The following is an 18,641-nucleotide window of genomic DNA, read 5'->3' on the forward strand; positions in this document are numbered from 1 at the left end:
ACAACATTGAACTGGGGCTGGCGTACAGTTTCAGAGGTTCAGTCCATTATCATCATGGCAGGAAACATGGTAGCAAGCAGGCAGACAGGGTGCTAGAGGAGGGCCTGAGAGTTCACATTTTTTGAAGGCAGCCCAGAAGAGACTGATTGTTCAACATTGGGTGGAGCTTGAGCACTAGGGGCCCTCAAAGCCTGTCTACACAATGATACACTTCCTCCAGTAAGGCCACACCTATTCTAACAAGATCACAGCTCCTAATAGTGCTGCTCCCTGTGGGCCAAGCAGAGCCTATGGAGGCCAATCCTATTCAAACCACCACAGTGCAGTAAGTAATTTGTAAGGGTTCTCACATATCCTTCAAAACAGTAGCTTCCCTGAGAGGCTGTTAAGACGTACAGACTACTACAATAGCGTATTCTTTGCCATTTTGTGTATGAGACTACTACAATAGCGTATTCTTTGCCATTTTGTGTATGATTGTATTGTACACTGTTTGTTTGTTTGTTTGTTTGTTTTTTCCTTTTCAGCTTTTTCCTAATGCAGATAAAGGTTGTAAGAGAAAAGTCAGACAATCTGACCTCTTTTTCCTTAATTATTGTTACAATATTTATGTTACATTATTGATACACACACACACACACATACGTGTGGTTTCACATATATTCAGTCTGTATATAATTTGTTTTGTTTTGTTTTGTTTTTCATATACAACTTAGGATACCTGCCCAGGAGTAGCACTGCCCTCAGTGAACTGTGTCTTATACAGCAATTATTAATTTTCTTTTTTTTAAATATTTATTTATTTATTTTATGTATGTGAGTACACTGTAGCTGTCTTCAGACACACCAGAAAAGGGCATCAGATCTCATCACAGATGGCTGTGAGCCACCATGTGGTTGCTGAGAATTGAACTCAGAACCTCTGGAAGAGCAGTCAGTGCTCTTAACCACTGAACCATCTCTCCAGCCCCAATTATTAATTTTCTTTTTTTTTTTTCCTTTTTTATTTTTCGGAGCTGGGGACCGAACCCAGGGCCTTGCGCTTGCTAGGCAAGTGCTCTACCACTGAGCTAAATCCCCAACCCCTAATTTTCTTATTTGAAATTTTCTCTTCCCAAATGACCCTAGCTTGTGTCAAGTTGACAAAAGACTATCCCATGTTTTAAATAGATCTATGATGACATATTCCCCTGAAGAAAGTAGCTATCTCCCTAGATGTATCCCCACATTCTAGGCACTTGTCTTTATAATTTGACTGATAGTATATTCAGAGTGATTAGCTAATATTACCCAACACTACTGACTAAAGTTGAGCTCCATAGTCAATTGGTTAATTTGTAGTGAGAGCTGCTGTCATAAGAAAGATCTAGTTGGATGAGTGTCATGTTCTCTATAAATTGTAGTTGTTTGAATATTTATTCTGAAGCAAAAATAAATAGGAAAGCTGTGTATAAATAGGAAAGGGGTAAGCGAACAGAGGCTGTTTGAGAATGCTAGGCACTTCTTTTCTTTTTTAGAGAGAGGTCCTTGTTATAAAAGTTCAGAGTCTGCATGCTTTTGTAAACTTAGTATAATGCTAACCTTGCAGGAGAAGGCTTTCCTAGGACGTTCTTTTCCTTGTTTCTGTTGCTTTTCTACCTAAGCATTGTTCCCTTCAGTCGTGTTGTTATTACCTCTCTATTAAGCCCTTGTCACTTGCTTATGGATATTCTTGTTCATTATGGAAAGAACAAATGGGGTTGACAGCCACAAACTTACATCCCCTTATCGCCTGCATGTGTGATCCTTCTACTTAGGTACCGGGAAGCTAGTGTTGAAGTGATGGAGATAATGTCTCACTTTGCTGTGATTGAACGTGCCAGCATCGATGAGGCTTATATAGATTTGACCAATGCTGTGCAGGAAAGACTTGAAAAGTTACAAGGTCAGCCTGTCTCAGCAGACTTGTTGCCAAGCACATACATTGAAGGGCTGCCCCGAGGCCCCGCGGTAGAGGACACTGTTGAGAAAGGTACTTGTATAGCATCACGTTACTTCTGCTCCTGCTTTTCCTGGTTACGCTGATTCTTTTTAAATGATTGAAAGGAAACTTAAATTACCACCTGTGTATATCATGAAAAGATATATAAAATCTCTTATCTTTCTGGGTATTTGCATGATGAGAAACTGTAAGATGTTTATGATAGTTAATATCTCTTTAGATAACCTGGGTCCACTGGAAGAGCAACCAGTACTCTTAACTGCTGAGCCATCTCTCCAGCACCAGAATAAGCTTTGAAAATGGAGGCCTTACGGTTGACTAATTAAATTTTCTCCTCAAGAAAAGGGTCTTTTCGGGGCTGGGGATTTAGCTCAGTGGTAGAGCGCTTACCTAGGAAGCGCAAGGCCCTGGGTTCGGTCCCCAGCTCCGAAAAAAAGAACCAAAAAAAAAAAAAAAAAAAAAAAAAAAAGGGTCTTTTCTTCTTTTTATTAATTTATTTACTTTACATCCCGATCAAAGCTTCCCTTCCCTCCTTAACGTGTTGCCTAGGCCTCACATTCTCTAATCTTCTTCCCTAACCTTTGGAATGACTAGGATTACAGGCCTGTGTTACCACACGGGTGCGAGGTTTTACCCAGGGCCTCCAGTACACTAGCAAGTGCTTGTCCTCTGAGTCCATCTTCAAACTGAGTGGGAAGAGTTTAAGTGGTGCGGCCTGTGATATTGTTCTATGGGTGTCTTTTCTATTACTAGGCAGATACCATGACCGAGGCAGCTTACAGAAGAAAGGGATTATTGGGCTAATAGTTTCAGTGGTGAGTCGATGACAGTCAGGAGGAGCAAGGCAACAGTCAGGCAGGCAGTCACGGTGCTGGAGCAGCAGCTGAGAGCTTACGTGCCTCACACCAACCACAGGGAAGAGAGACCTAACAAGGAAACCTCAACCACACCCCCAGGGACACACCTCCTAATTCTTCCTAAACAGCGAGACTTGCAGCAACTGGGACCATGTTTTCAAATATATGAACTTATGGGGCCGTTCTCATTCCAACAAGCACAGCAAGTAAAGGCACTGACCCTGGTGACCTGAGCTCTGTGAAAGGAAAGAGCCGACTCCTGCACACCGTCCTCTGACCTCCATGTGTGAGCTTTGGCGCATACTCCTCTCTGACCTCTAAATTTTATATATTTTTAAAAATTTATTCATTTTATATATTTTTTACCTGCTCCATTTCCGACCTGGACCGGTTCACCCCTCCTTAGGCAACCTGGTGGTCCCCCACTCCCGGGAGGTCACCATATTAATGCCGAACTTAGTGCGAACACCCAATTGGCGTAGTGCACTGCAGCCCAGAACTCCTGGACTCAAGCAATCCTCCTGTCTCAGCCTCCCAAGTGGCTGGGACTACAGGTGTGCGCCACCGCGCCCGGCCATTTTATATATTTTTAAAGTTTATTCTTATTCTGTATTCACTGGTGTTTTGCCTGCATGTGTGTGAGGCCCTGGAGCTGGGGTTACAGGTCGGTATGAGCTGCCGTGGGGGGTGCTGGGAATTGGTTTTCACGAGGAGTTAAGGTAGTTTAAGTAAGAAAGTATGGGTAAAGCAGGAGGGGTTGAGGGATAGAGGAAATCATTCTGAAGTAGGCTTTGATGCTGACTGCACAGTGGAAAATGAAAGAAAAAAGTTAGTGTTAGTTAAATTGTACGCTTTTGTTAAGAGCAGAGGGCATTGGGAGGGGGAACCCTGGAGAAAGAAGATGTGCTTGGTTTTAGTTATGTTTGGTTTGAATGTTTATAGAATGATAAGCAGAAGAGGAGTCTTCTGTCAGGAGGTGGTGGCCAAGATGGGCTCTAACATGAGCTTATTTCCTGCGTATCCATTTCCTTTGCTGTATAATCATGTTTTATTCTATTTCACAACTGTGAATTTGCGAATGACCATTAAGTTCATGATCATGAATAGTCTTATGCTGAATTGTAAAGATGTCTTGGATGGATTTTAAACTACTCATGAAATCATTCTCTAATGTAAATATCTGTTTCGGTGAAAGTTGAAGCGTGAGTAAATTATGAATGTTTTCTAGGTTTTATTTTTGTTTTTGAGACAGAGCTCAATAGTCAGACCAAGCTGGCCTTGAACTTGCAGTGATCCTACTGCCTCTGCCTTCTGAGTGCACTGCCAGCCCCACAAATTCTGATTTTTTTTTTTTTTTTTGGTTCTTTTTTTTTGGAGCTGGGGACCGAACCCAGGGCCTTGCGCTTCCTAGGCAAGCGCTCTACCACTGAGCTAAATCCCCAACCTCGAATATTTTCTAGTGAAGAAGAGTGTTCAAGAGGAAGTTTAAGAAGTCTGGCAGTGGGGGCTGGAGAGATGGCTCAGAGGTTAAGAGCACTGACTGCTCTTCCAGATCCTGAGTTCAATTCCCAGCAACCACATGGTGGCTCACAACCATCTGTAATCAGGTCTGGTGCCCTCTTCTGGCCTGCAGGCATACATGCAGGCAGAAAGCTGTATGATGTATACATAATAAATAAATAAATGTTTAAAAAAAAAAAAGTCTGGCGGTAATGGCAGTGCATGCCTTTTATCCCAGCACTCGGGAGGCAGAGGCCGGCGAATCTCTGAGTTCAAAGCCAGCCTGGTCTACAGAGTGAGTTCCAGGACAGCCAGGGCTACACAGAGAAACCCCGTCTTAAAAAATAAAAAAACAACAAAAAAGAGGAAGTGTAAGGAAGAAAATTTGAGGGAATTTTTTTTTCTTTTCTTTTTTTCGGAGCTGGAGACCGAATCCAGGGCCTTGCACTTGCTAGGCAAGCGCTCTACCACTGAGCTAAATCCCCAACCCCAGGGAATTTATTTTTAAATCATTGTTCATGGACTGGTAGACTACATATCTAGCATATGTGAATCATGGGTTTCAATCTGAGTACTGCAGAAACCAATAAATCATTATTCCTGAATAATTGTTAGCATAAAGTATCTGCTACACATCACCACTACGTTTTCACAGACGCTGAAACTAAGGCTGCTGGAATGGTGTGTAATTGGTCTTCTAAACCTTTGCACGGTCGGCTGGGGAAACACCACGGCACTTACAAGCCCACAGCAAGCTTAACAACCTGAGTTTGGCCCCTTTGGCGCACGTGTGCACTGCTGTTCTGGAGGAACACAAATTTGGTTCCCAGCATTCACATTGCTAGACTCACAGCCACCTGAAACTCAGGCTCGAAAGTATCCAAGGCCACCTCTAACCTCCTGACACACATGACAAGATTGAATTCTAAAATAAAGCTGTGTATCTTAAGTACCTCTTGTTTTGTGTTTTGTTTTGTTTTGTTTTGTTTTGTTTTGTTTTTTTTGAGACAGTTTCTCCATGTACCAGAGCCCTGGCTGACCTGGTCTCTTTGTAGACTAGACAGGCCTTGAACTCACAGAGATCTGATTGCCTCTGTCTCCCGAGTGCTAGGATTAAAGGTGTGTGTGCCACCATGCTCAGCCCGAAATCAAATCATTTTTGCCTTGAATGCAAATATAGCCACAGGAAATGTATATCACTGGGTGATTTTATAGTACAGACTTAGAGTATCATACAGTCTACTACATGTTAAGTTCTAATGCCACATACTGTGATTCATGTAGTATGCCCCTGAGCAAGCAGTATGCGATTCATGACTGGAAATAATTTTTAAAATGTCAGCTGGGCAGTGGTGGCTCACACCTTTAATTCTAGCACTTGGGAGGCAGAGGCAGGTGAATCTGTGAGTTGGAGGCCAGCCTGGTCTACAGAGCTAGTTCTAGGACAGCCAGGGCTACACAGAGAAACTCTGTTTCAAAAAAACAAAAACAAGCAAACAAATGTCTAAATATGATCTCAACGTTTTTCAGAGGATATTCGAAAACAAGGCTTACTTCAATGGCTTGGTTCTCTTGAGAAAGATGATCCCACCTCTCCAGACCTACGGCTGACGGTGGGTGCGGTGATTGTGGAAGAAATGAGAGCAGCCATAGAGAGGAAGACTGGCTTTCAGTGCTCAGCCGGGATTTCACACAATAAGGTGAAGGCTTATGGTAGACTTCAAAGAGAAGCATCAATGTTCTTAGTACTTCTTACTACAGTATGGCAAGGTTATTAGTGGATAATTAGAGTTTGTCCTGTTGAGGGCCGGTTGTGGTGCATGTCTACTTCTTCCACTGGGGGGAAGGTAGAAGCAGGAAAACCATGAGGGACTGGAGAGAGGGCTCAGTGGTTAAGACCACTGATTGTTCTAGAGGACATGGGTTCAATTCCTACCACCCACATGGTGGCTCACAGCTGTCTATAAGTACAGTTCCAGAGAACCCAATACTACAGGCGCACATACATGCGGGCAAAATACCCATGTACATAAAATAAACCTATTTTTGTTTTATTTCATGTTCTAGGACTGGTAAGATAGTTCAGTGGATAAAGGCACTTATTGCCAAGCCTAAAGACCTGAGTTCTATCCCTAGCACCTACATGGTAGAAAAAAGAGAGCTCAGTCCTTTGGGCTGTCTTCTGGCCTCCACATGTGTAACTGTACCCATGAATATAGTTTAAAACAACTTTAGCTATACTGGCCATGATGATACATGCCTTTTACCCCAGCACTCAGGAGGCACAGGCAGGTGGATCTCTGAGTTTGAGGCCAGCCTGGTCTACAGAGTGAGTACCAGGACAGCCAGGGATACACAGAGAAACCCTGCCTCAAGAACAAACAAAAACTTCACTAAAATAAAATTCATGTTGAGACTCAAAGACTTAATATTACTTGACATTACATAGGTATTTTCCTAAACACCAGCCTGAAAGTTGACAAAAATTGTATTTTCTTAATGACCGAACTATCTGTACAGAAAAGCAGAGGCTTTGAACTCATCCGTAGCCTACTTCTTTATTGTCGCTTGCTGCATGTTTTTGTCATTGTTGTTGCTTTGTCTTGTAACTTGACTTTTTGAGGCAAGGTCTCATTCATGTAGCTCAGGCTGGGCTTGAACTTCATGTGTGCCCAAAATGACCCTGACCCTCTTGTCTCTGCCTCCCGAGTCCAGGGATTGTAGGTGTGCGCTACTGCGCTTGCTTTCTTGTTTCCTCTTATGTGTGTAGCTATGTTTTGTGTGATATACGCATGTGTCATAATCTATTACTCCTATGCTTTCTATTGACCTAAAGCTCTGATTTTTTTTTGGAAGAGAAAGAGCTATGTTAGCAGTCAGCCAGCCCCAGAGACCTTCCTGTCTCTTCCCCATCCAATGCTGGGGGTGCGGTGTTTGCAGGATTATGCCCAGCTTGTTTCGAATGTCTGGGATTCAAACTGCAGTCCTCAGGCTTTAGCGCAGTGGGGATAGGAAGTGCAAGGGTGTAGTGAAACTTTAATTTGGACTAGTGTTTGTACAACAGGGGACACAGACATTTCTCAGTGTTCCTGGAGAATGATACCTGATGTCTAACTAACTGATAAGGAGCAGAGAGACGTGGGACGTCAGTCAGCTCAACCAAGGCTCCATAGCTGCGCAGTAGCTGACTAGGCCGCTGCCACACTTTTCTCTCTCTGAAGGAAAGTTGCTAAGTTGCACGGAAGAGCTTTCTATTTTCTGGCTGTATGGAGGGAAGGGAAACAGTATTCCTAATGTAACAGAAATCATTATTTATCAAAATCAAAATATTGTTTTGTTGAAGTTACTAAAGAATTTTACTAGTAGCTGGGCATGGTGGTGCATGCTTTGAATCCTAGCACTTGGGAGGCAGAGGCAGGTGGATCTTTGTGAGTTCTGGGCCAGTCTGGTCTACATAGTGTGTCCAAGTGCAGCTAGGGCCAGATAATAGAGAGACCATCAGGGTTCTCACAGCAGTGGTCCTCAGGGGCATGAAAGACCCTTTCACAAGGATTGAATACCAGATATTCTACATATCACATATTTATATCACAGCTCATAAGAGCAGCAAAGTTAACAGTTATGAAGTAGCAGCAAACATAATTTTATGATTGGCAGCCAGCACATCCTCTGTTAAAGGATTGTAGCGACAATGCCTGTTTACCAGCAGAAGGGCCATGAACCTAATAGTTGTTCAGTACATGAAGCTGGATGTCTCTGCTGGCCTCAGTGTATGCCAGAATCCCAAAGAAGTAGGCTCTAGTGCCAACAAAGGAATGGACTTGCCAGTGAGAGCAAGCAGGCAGAGAGAGCAGGGTTCCTCCTTCTGTGTTCTTTATATAGGCTGCCAGCAAAAGGTGTAGCCCACCTTCTGTTAAAGGGAGGTCTTCCCATTTCAAAAGATCTGATTCAAAGTCAGTCTCCCTTTCCAAATAATTAATTAAGGGGAACTCCCTCACAGGCATACCCAGCCATCTGGGTTTTATTAATCCAGATGTGGTCACGTGACAACCAAGGATAGTGATCACAGACCATGTCTCAGAAGCAAGAAAAAGAATCTTACTAGTGAAGTTAAGGAGTAATTATCTGTAAATGTGTGTGTGTCTATGTTGGAATTATATGTATGTGTGTGTGTAGGGCGCCAAGGCCAGTCCTGAGCTCGGCTCTGTCCACACTCACTGCCAAGTGTTGGCATCACAGGACTGCACCACCACCTCGGCCTACTTTAGCATTGTCAACTTTACCTGAAAAAGAGTGGATCTTAAGTCTCTTCTCTGTTTTTTTAAACCTATTGTGAGAAAAATCACAAATAGATGAAAAAGGAAAACAATGCCTGAGGAAAACGGAGGAAGGAAGACACGGGGGGACTATGAGGAAATGGCTTCCTGTGCAAACTTAGTGCGTGTGCCTGCATGTGTGTCTAAACATGTGCACCTGCGTGTGTGCGTGTGTGTGTGTGTGTGTGTGTGTGTGCGTGCACCTGCGTGTGTGTGTGCGTGTGTGTGTGTGTGCGTGCGTGTGTGTGTGCTTTTATCTCAACGACATTAAGGAGTTTACTGTTCTCTGTTCTTCCAGGTCCTGGCAAAACTTGCTTGTGGACTAAACAAGCCCAACCGCCAAACCCTGGTCTCACATGGGTCAGTGCCACAGCTCTTCAGCCAGATGCCAATCCGTAAAATGTAAGGATTCAGAAAGGACCTTCCAATGCCATCATTCCCTGGGGATCATCTCTGCTTATAGTGTGCTTCATTCATAAATGTTGGACACAAAGAAAATAGGTACCAGTCAGAGAGGCAACACTGAAATATTTGAAAACTATATTTAGGCTTTTTTCTAAGTGAATTTTTACTTCAGGATTATCTGTAGTATATATCTAATGTATAAAATAAACTACAAGCTGCCAGTGATGCACACCTTTAACCCCAGCACTGAGAAGGCAGAGGCACCAGGATCTCTGAGTTTAAGAGCAGCCTGGTCTCCATAGCTAGTTCTAGAACAGCCAGGCTGTGTAACAGACCCTCAGGGCAACAAGAAATGAAGTAAAAGGTGGGCGTGGCTATCTATGCCCCACCCCCTGAGCCCTGGAAGGACAGCAGCAGGAGCTTGTGAGTTCAGTGCCTGCTCCCCCACGGCTGCAGAGGTTGACCACGCCCACATAAAACACGGGCTAGGAAGAGCGCTTGCTGTCCAAATACTAGGGCCAGATCAGATCACACCCCCACCCCACCCCCAATAAAGCCAGCTGTGTGCTCTCTGTAACCTCCGGGCTGTGGAAGGAGAGTGCCCTGTAGCCCATGAACTGAGGGGGATGGGCATGGGGACTCCTTGCACTTTGCTGGCTGCCACCCAGCTCCAAGTATGTGAGAAACACTGTCTCAAGGAAATAATTCCAAGAACAATAGAACAGGACACCTTAAATCCTCTAGCCCATGTGTGAGTGTGAACACACATTCTCTTTCTCTCCTTCTTCTCTGTCCCCCCAGAGTTTTAGCTCTACCTTCCTTCTGGCTTTTTATTAAAAGTCTATTAAATATGTAACAAATAAAATTCTTACCTGGGGAGGCAAATGCTTTTAATCCCAGCACTCAGGAAACAGGCAGGGGGAGCTCTGTGGGTTTGAAACCAGCGTGGTCTACAGTTTGTTCCAGGACAGCCAAGGATGCACAGAGAGACCCTATCCCGAAAAACAAAACAAAACAATTTTTTCTTCATTGGACAGTGGTGGTGCCCCGGAGGTAGTGGCAGGTGGATCTCTGTGAGTTCAAGACCAGCCTGGTCAACACAACAAATTCCAGTACAGCAGGGCTGCATAAAGAAAACAAACAGACAATATATTTTTTTCCTTCTCCTGGGAAGGTGCGGAGACAAGGTCTCATTGTACGTGTAGGCTGGTCTCATACTGTTCGTGTTCCTTGTGCCTCAGCCTCCTAAATGCTAGGATTATGGGTTGGAGCTGCTCATCCAGCAGGAATTTTACTTTCTCTATTACCAGGCGGTTTGCTTGGTTTTTGCTTATTCCAATAGAGTCTCACTCTATTGCCCAAGCTAGCATTCCTGGCTAGCTCGTGTCACCCAGGCTCACCTGACACTACTTCAGCTCACTAGTGTTTGGGGTTACAGACAAACGTAAGCTAGCGTACCTGACTCAACCAAGGTTTCCAGAGGTGCCAAACTGCTCTCCAATGAGGCATGAAAACAAAAGTGCTTTGAGAAAGCGTCATGGGCTGCAGATGGGAGAGAGCCAGCCAAGGACACAGCAGCATGGAGACACTGAACAGAAAGAAGGCAAAGCGATCAGATAGTCCGAGTGAACCAAGGGAGCCAGGGCAGGGTCTGTACTGATGACGGCACTGAAATAGAAACACTCGGGGTAGGCTAAGGATAGAGTGCTTCAAATCCGGCTGAAGAATATTGGCCGTGGAAAAGATTTATTTTGAGTTTGGAAATTTTTTAATTTTTTGTTTGTTTTGGTTTTTTGTTTGGTTGGTTTTGCAGTTTTCAATTAAGGGTCTTCTGTAGTTCTAGCTGTCCTGGAACTTACTCTGTAGACCAGGCTGGCCTCAAGCTCACAGAGATCCACCTGCCTCCTAAATTCTGGTATTAAATGCTAGGCTGGGCTTGGAATTTTAATTTTCAAATGGGACAATATGGTGTTTTGTTTTGTTTTGTTTTGTTTTGTTTTTGTTGTTGTTGTTGTGTTTTTTCCCCCTTTTTTTTGGAGCTGGGGACTGAACCCAGGGCCTTGCGCTTGCTAGTGCTCTACCACTGAGCTAAATCCCCAACTCCTGGTTTGTTTTTTTTTTAAGATTTATTTATTTTATTTATATGAGTACACTGTAGCTGTCTTCAGACACACCAGAAGAGAGCATCAGATCTCATTACAGATGGTTGTGAGCCACCATGTGGTTGCTGGGGTTTGAACTCAGGACCTCTGGAAGAGCAGTCAGTGCTCTTAACCACTGAGCCATCTCACCAGCCCCAGATAATGTGTTTTACACGGCTGAATTTTGTATACAAGAACAAGAAGAAAAGAATTTTTTACATACAGTTGACTTGATAATAAATCAATGATGAATATTTTACTTATGCTCCTGTTAATCTTCCCAGGTCCTAGCTGGGAAGATTCATCTGGCTTTATATTTCTCTCTCTTTGTGTGTGTGTGTCTGTGTGTGTGTGTGTGTGTGTGTGTGTGTGTGTGTGTCTGTGTGTGTGTGTGTGTGTGTGTGTGTGTGTGTGTGTGTATAGGCACACTTCCAGCTGGCCCTGTATTTGTCATGGTTGCCAGCATCAGACTCTTTAGTCAGCATGGCTTTTTGCTGAGCTGCTGAACCCTCCACTCTGTGTCGGACAGCTAAGAGTTTGCAGGATTAAAGTGTACTCTGATTTTCTCTAAACCTTTGGAGAGCTACTTGGAGCAACAGAATGTCTTTGGTTAGCTGCATATTTAAATTCCTTCTCTGCTTTGTTTAGCCGAAGTCTTGGAGGAAAGCTTGGGGCTTCTGTCATTGACGTCCTTGGGGTAGAATACATGGGTGACCTGACCCAGTTCACTGAAGCCCAGCTCCAGAGTCATTTTGGAGAGAAGAATGGGTAAGTGATTTATATTCATTTTCTTTTTAAAATTTTTTTGATTTTTTAAGACAGGGTCTCAGTGTATAGCCCTGGCTGTCCAGGAACTCACTTTGAGGTCCAGGCTAGCCTTGAACTCAGAGATTACCTACATCTGCCTCCCAAGTGCTAGGATTCAAGGAGTGTGCCACCCCACTTGGCTACATGGTTAATATTATTTTTCAAACATAATCTTTATGGAGATACTAAATTCAATACAGATAAAAGCTTCTAATTGGGGCTGGAGAGATGGCTCAGTGGTTAAGAGCACCGACTCCTCTTCCCGAGGTCCTAAGTTCAAATCCCAGCAACCACATGGTGGCTCACAACCATCTGTAATGAGATCTGATGCCCTCTTCTGGTGTGTCTGAAGACAGCTACAGTGTACTCATATATAATAAATAAATAAAATATTTTTTTAAAAAAAGCTTCTAATTGGAAGGGCCAGTTAGCCCAGGCCAGATTCAAACTTGATCTGTAACCAAGGTAACTTTGAAGTGCTGATTATGCCTTCTCTCTACCTCCCAAACCTTTAGATAACAGGCATTCATCAATGTACCCAGCCTAGGACTTGTATTCCGGGAGGCCATTTCATGGTTTGGGAATATTAGTTCCCACCAGAGGGTGGCCTGTGATCTTAGTACTTGGGAGAGAGGAGCACAAGTCTGAGATCAGTATGATACACACGGACCTTGACTCAAAAGGAACCCCCTCAAAAAAGGTTTTGGGGTATCATTCATTGGTGGAGCACTTTCCTAAGGTGCTACAAGGCTCTTGGTTCTATCCAATCTCCAGCACTGCAAAACTTCTAAAAGTTAAATAATTAGCTCACTGTGGCCTATCCCTCCAACGTCATTTTCCTATATTCTTGGGTGGTTGATAAGACTCGTTCATGTGAGGGCTGAATATGTACTGTTACCTTGTTTAGTTTGAAGTACTGGGAGTTGACTTGAGGGCCTTGTTCATGCTAGAGAAGCACCGTACTGAACAGCTAGATTACAACCCACTTTTCTCCTTTACTTTTCATTCACGTCTCAGTTGTCCAGGAAGGCTGCCTCGGCTGCCCGAGTCCCATTATATCAGTGTGTGTGTGTGTGTGTGTGTGTGTGTGTGTGTGTGTGTGTGTGAGTGTGTGAGTGTGTGAGTGTGTGAGTGAGTGAGATTGTGTATCTGTGTGAGTGTGTGAGAGAGTGTGGGTGTGTCTGTGTGTGTGAGTGTATGTGTGTGAGTGTGTGAGAGTGTGTGTGTATCTGTGTGTGTATGAGTGTATGTGTGTGAGTGTGTGAGAGTGTGTGTGTATCTGTGTGAGTGTGTGAGAGAGTGTGTGTATCTGTGTGAGTGTGTGAGAGTGTGTATGTGTGTGAGTGTGTGAGAGTGTGTGTGTATCTGTGTGAGTGTGTGAGAGAGTGTGTGTATCTGTGTGAGTGTGTGAGAGTGTGTGTGTATCTGTGAGTGTGTGAGAGAGTGTGTGTGTCTGTGTGTGTGAGTGTATGTGTGTGTGTATCTGTGTGAGTGTATGAGAGAGTGTATGTGTATCTGTGTGAGTGTGTGTCTGTGTGTGTGTGAGTGTGTGTGTGTGTGATTTTGCTGATGTTACATTCAAATTTTTGTGTTTCAGTCCTAATAAGTACAAAAAGATGAATTTGTGGCTTGTTTGTAGTTTGCAAAAAATAGTGGTTTAACTTTAGAAAGTAGGATTAGTTCTCCACTTGCCAATGTCAACTATTTAAGAATGTCCAAGGCTCTGTGAGAGCTTAGGCATGCTTAATTTTAGATAGAGTTTTTTTTTTTAATGAATTTAATTGAAACATGGTCTCAAGTAACACATGCCTTAAACTCCTGATCCTTTTGCCTCCACCTTACAAGTACTAGGACACACCAAGCTATTAATTTTTTTTCTTTTTGTTTGCAGTCTGGGGGATTGAATCTATCCCCCATGTGAAAGGCCTTGCACATGTTAGACAAATGCTGTACCATTGAGCTATATATATTCCCCAGCCTCAATCATTTTTTTCATGAAGAGGATAAAAGGCTAATGTAGGTATAAGTAAGGAATAATTAAGTAGTCATGCATGGTGATACATGCTTTAGATCCCCCTCCTTTAATCAGGAGCCAGAGGCAGGAAGATCTCCATGAGTTCGAGGCCAGCCTGGTCTACAACTTGAGTTCCAGGATAGCCAGAGCTATACAAAGAAAGCCTGTCTCAAAACAAAGCAAAAAAATAAAATTACGTTAAGCATGGTGGCTTATGCTTACTGTTGAGAGGCTGGGGCAGCCTCTTCATGAGCTAGAAGCCAGTCTGCTACATAGTATATGTTGTTTATTAATACGTAAGAAACCAGGCATGGTGGCTCTCACTTGTAAGCCCAGTAGCATCACAATTAAAGGCCAGTTGAATGAATGGTGAGACCCTCTCTTTAGGAAGTAGACAAGAACAAGGAGAATAATTCTGAATGTCTTTCGCTGCTTTTATAGGTCTTGGCTGTATGCCATGTGCCGAGGCATTGAACACGAGCCAGTTAAACCCAGGCAGTTACCTAAAACTATTGGCTGTAGCAAGAACTTCCCAGGGAAAACAGCTCTGGCTACTCGGGAACAGGTAAGCCCGCAGAACTTCCCCACAGAACACTGCTGCTTTTAAAGGGGTGTCTTAGTTAGGGTCTTATTGCTGTGAACAGACACCATGACCAATGTAAGTTTTATAAAGGACAACATTTAATTGGGGCTGGCTTACAGGATCAGAGGTTCAGTCCATTACCATCAAGGCGGGAGCATGGCAGCATCCCGGCAGGCATGGTGCAGGAGGAGCTGAGAGTTCTACATCTTCACCCAAAGGAAGCCAGGAACAGACTGAGCATCCTCAGGCAGCTAGGAGGAGGGTCTCCAAGCCCACACCCACAGTGACACACTTCCTCCAACAAGGCCACACCTAATAGTGCCACTCCCTGGGCCAAGCATATGTAAACCATCACAAGTGGGCAGTGGGTTTTGGTAGCCCTTCTAAGTATACTGGGTTAGAAGTTACCTTTATTTTTAGGATACCAAAAGGAATAGAACTTGATTTATGTTGAAATAACTAGTTTAGTTTGTCATTTTTCCTCCTTCAATCCAAAAACGTGTAAAATAGAACTGACTGAAATAGACAATGACATTTCCTGTCTTTTTTTATAAACTTCAAAAACCTATAATTTTGTGCCTCGCCACCCAGTCTGGGATCTTCCTTAGAAGTGGAATGTGGTAGAAGTACCAGATGGCACTGTTAGGAAAGCGAGGTGAAGGGCTCGGAGCCTGAGTGTGGTAGAGCACCCCTGTACTCTGGGCAGGGGACAGAGTCAGTTACACAGAGTTGGAGGCCAGCCTGGGTCGCAGTATCCTGACTGAACAAATGGTATTTCACGTGTGTGGATGTGTGGGCAGACAGCAGAGGACCATGTCAGATGACCCACTTATTTAAAAACCACTTTATGTTTATTAGCCTGCCCTGTTCTCTTGAGATGATCTCTCTTGAACATGGAACTGTGTGAGCAGCCAGCACAAGCCATGACCCTGCTCCTGTCTCTGCCCCAGATCCGGGTCATACTGTATTGTGGGTGCCGGGACTGCAGCTCTTCCCTCATTCTTGGACTGTAAGCACTCCCACCTACGTGGTCACTTCCTCTTCCCAATAATTAAGGACATTTTTCTTGTTGTCGAGGGGTTTTTGCTGTGTAGCTCAGCCTTGAACTCATGATTTTTCTGCCTCAGTCTCTAGAGTCTGGGATTACAGGTGTGTACCACTCTGCGGGGCTGAAAATCTTCAGCTGGAGGATGAGCACAGTACAGAGAGCTCCATGATTGGTCACAGGGATCCATCAGCTGGCCAATCACTGCCTGGTTGGTAACATGTCTACTTAAATGAACAACCTGAAAGTTTCTGGCTTTTTTCCTATAGGTACAGTGGTGGCTTCTGCAGTTAGCCCTGGAACTTGAGGAGAGACTAACCAAAGACCGGACTGACGTAAGATTCTTTCTCTATTAATCTTTGAGATTTAAATGGTACTGACCCCCTTACCCTGTGGAGAAGAAACATAGAGAAAATAGAATCAGTTTAGGGAACTTTATGACAGTTTGCTTGGCCAGATGCTTTTAATCCCAGCACTAGGGAGGCAGAGGCAGGTAGATGCCAGGCTGGTCTATACTATATGGTACATTCCAGGAGCCCAGGGCTACATAGAGAAACTGTTTCAAAACAAAAGAAAAAAAAAGTTTGTTAAAAATAGGAGCCCAGGCTTAGCTTCGAACTTGCCAATCCTACCTTCAGATTCCCAATTTCTAGGATTCTAGGCATGACTTAGCAAACTCGGCTGAATATTCTTTTACCTTCTTTTAACACAGCTCCATAAAACGGTGTGCTGGCACGGAGGAGTCAGCTTAGTTGGTAGAGTGCTTGCTTACCATGCGTAAACTCTTGAGTGTGATCCCTAGCACCTAATAAATACCAGAGGATAAGATCATTCCTCACCCCCCCTAAAAAAAGTCAGTCTGGAGTCTTTGGAAGCCTAGCTTTGTAAGAACTTCCTCTAATCATGCCCTCTCCTTACCGTTCACCTTTACTGTTTTGTTTTCTCATCTAAATTCTCCTGCAACACAAAATGGATTAGTGGATTTCACCAGAGTACATAAATCTCCATGGCGTTTAAGCAGAGTGGGGGTTGGTGGTCACAGTCTGACTTTTACACTAGGTAAGGGCACAAAGCAATCCTCTTTAGTAAAGTTAACAATTAGCTTCACTTAGAACATTTTAATAATGCACATTTAAAAAAGTATTTGTCTTACAAATTGTTCTGCAATCCAAGTATACAACAGTGTGGAAAACAACATTTAGGAAACAAAAGCCAGCCAGTGTGAAGAGACAGAGTAAATCAGCCGCGGCAGTACAGGCTCGACGCGGCTCAGACTACGGCTTTCTGACTGCAGCGTCTATGTCACAGATCTGTTCCTTCAGCTGGCTCCACTGTTCCATGTTTAAAGAAACCCCTCCCCCCGCTTTCGTGTCACCTTCCAAGTCCACCCAGTATTCTCTAATGTCAATCAGAAGTTTTCCTTTAAAGTCCTGAACGCTGACAGATCTCATCTTTCCAGTCTGGAACATGTTGTCATCTGTGCTGCGGCTGCTCTGCTCAGAGGACGCCAGAGCTCTATGTCTCACCAGGCTTTTGCTTCTTCACAGGTTTCTCTGGAACAACTTGCTCTTTCCTCTTTAACTTTTTTTTTTCCCACCTTCGCTGTCAGAATCACTGCCTGAAGGGGCTTGAAGAAACAAGTTCCTTTGATTTAGGCAGTGCTCCGCCCTAGCGGCGCCAGAGGACCTTTGTGGAGTCTGCTCTGTCCTCTCTTTATATAGGATCCAGGGATGGGGCTCGGGTGGTCGGGCTTACACAGCACTTTATCTTCTGGGCTATCTTGTGGACCCCATAGTGGAAAGTTTTGGTTTCTTTCATGTTCAAGTCTTTGTGTGTGTGACATGTGAGGGTGCCCTTGGAGGCCAGAAGAGGGCGTTGGATCCCCTAGAGCGGGATTTAGAGCTGCTTGTGAGTTACCTGACAGATTTGCCGGGAACCAAGCTCGTCTGTGAGAGCAGCTAAGCCTTCTTAACTGCCGGCCACTTTGCCAGACCCCACAGTGGGAGCTTTAAAGGCCAAGTATTAATCAAACATTAGACATCTGTTTCTTCTCTTTCTAAGTAACTTTGTTTTGAGATAGGGTCTCACTATGTAGCTTTGACTGACCTACAACTCGCAGTGATCCACCTGCCTCTACCTCCCAAGTGCTAGGCATCTCGAACCCTTCCTTCTGTCTCTACCTCCCAACCACTAGGATGGGCGGTATGGTCTATCCCCTGCCCTGGATCATTCATAGACAGACAGACAGACAGACAGACAGACAGACATAGACAAAAAGTACATCCATCTACAGTGTACAGTTCAGTGGTTTTAGTGTGTTCCAGAGTTGTATAACAATTTATTTTTGTTGGTTTAGTTGTTCTTTTTTTTTTTTTTTTTTTTTTCTCTGAGACAGGGTTTCGGGTGTAGCCTTGTCTATGCTGGATCTCACCCTATAGACCAGGCTGGCTGGCCTGGAGCTCAGAGATTTGCCCGCCTCTGCCCTTGCATGCTGGGACTAATGGTGTGCAGCACCACTACCCAGCTGTTTGTTTGCTTGTTTGTTTTTAGTGTAATTTTTGAGACAGGCCCTCACTGTATTCCTGGTTGGTCTGGATGAAACATTACATAGACCGAGCTACCTTGAACTGACAGACATCTGTCTGCACCTGCTTCTTGAGTGCTGCGACTACAGGTGTGTGCCACCACACCCAGCTTTACAGTTAGCCCGAGAAGATGTTCATTTACTCCCCAGAGAAATTCTGTGCCATTAGCAGTCACTCTCCATTTCCTCCCTACTCGTCTCCTGTAGTTCCCGGCATCCTTTTAGCGTGATGGCGCTGACCTTTCATCCCATATTACATGAGCAGCTAAGCAGGACTTAAACATACCTCACAAACGAAGTCCCTAGATATCCCTGCAACTGAATCACGCAGTGTGCGGTTCTTTCACTGAGCTCACCTGTACTATAGCACGTCAGTTATTAAAGTCATTATTAGTAAATGGATATTGG

At 44.1% G+C, this 18,641-nt stretch overlaps 1 protein-coding gene and 1 pseudogene across 3 annotated transcripts in view; one reads left to right on the plus strand and one right to left on the minus strand.

The window, feature by feature from the left end:
* The window catches only part of Polh (DNA polymerase eta), a 34,648-nt gene that overhangs the window by 7,045 nt on the left and 8,962 nt on the right, over positions 1 to 18,641 (plus strand). The window contains exons 4-9 of one of the 3 annotated variants that reach the window (NM_001108204.1): positions 1,797 to 2,011; positions 5,869 to 6,038; positions 8,953 to 9,056; positions 11,849 to 11,968; positions 14,463 to 14,586; positions 15,919 to 15,984. In NM_001108204.1, the coding sequence (NP_001101674.1) occupies positions 1,797 to 2,011; positions 5,869 to 6,038; positions 8,953 to 9,056; positions 11,849 to 11,968; positions 14,463 to 14,586; positions 15,919 to 15,984 (799 nt within the window). The remainder of the gene's footprint in view (positions 1 to 1,796; positions 2,012 to 5,868; positions 6,039 to 8,952; positions 9,057 to 11,848; positions 11,969 to 14,462; positions 14,587 to 15,918; positions 15,985 to 18,641) is intronic. The other 2 variants (XM_006244537.3, XM_039083534.2) reach the window with 2 other exon arrangements.
* Positions 14,583 to 17,467, minus strand: LOC103690509 (activated RNA polymerase II transcriptional coactivator p15 pseudogene; annotated as a pseudogene).

The sequence above is a fragment of the Rattus norvegicus genome, chromosome 9, assembly GCF_036323735.1.
Source record: "Rattus norvegicus strain BN/NHsdMcwi chromosome 9, GRCr8, whole genome shotgun sequence".
NCBI classification, from domain to species: Eukaryota; Metazoa; Chordata; class Mammalia; order Rodentia; family Muridae; genus Rattus; species Rattus norvegicus.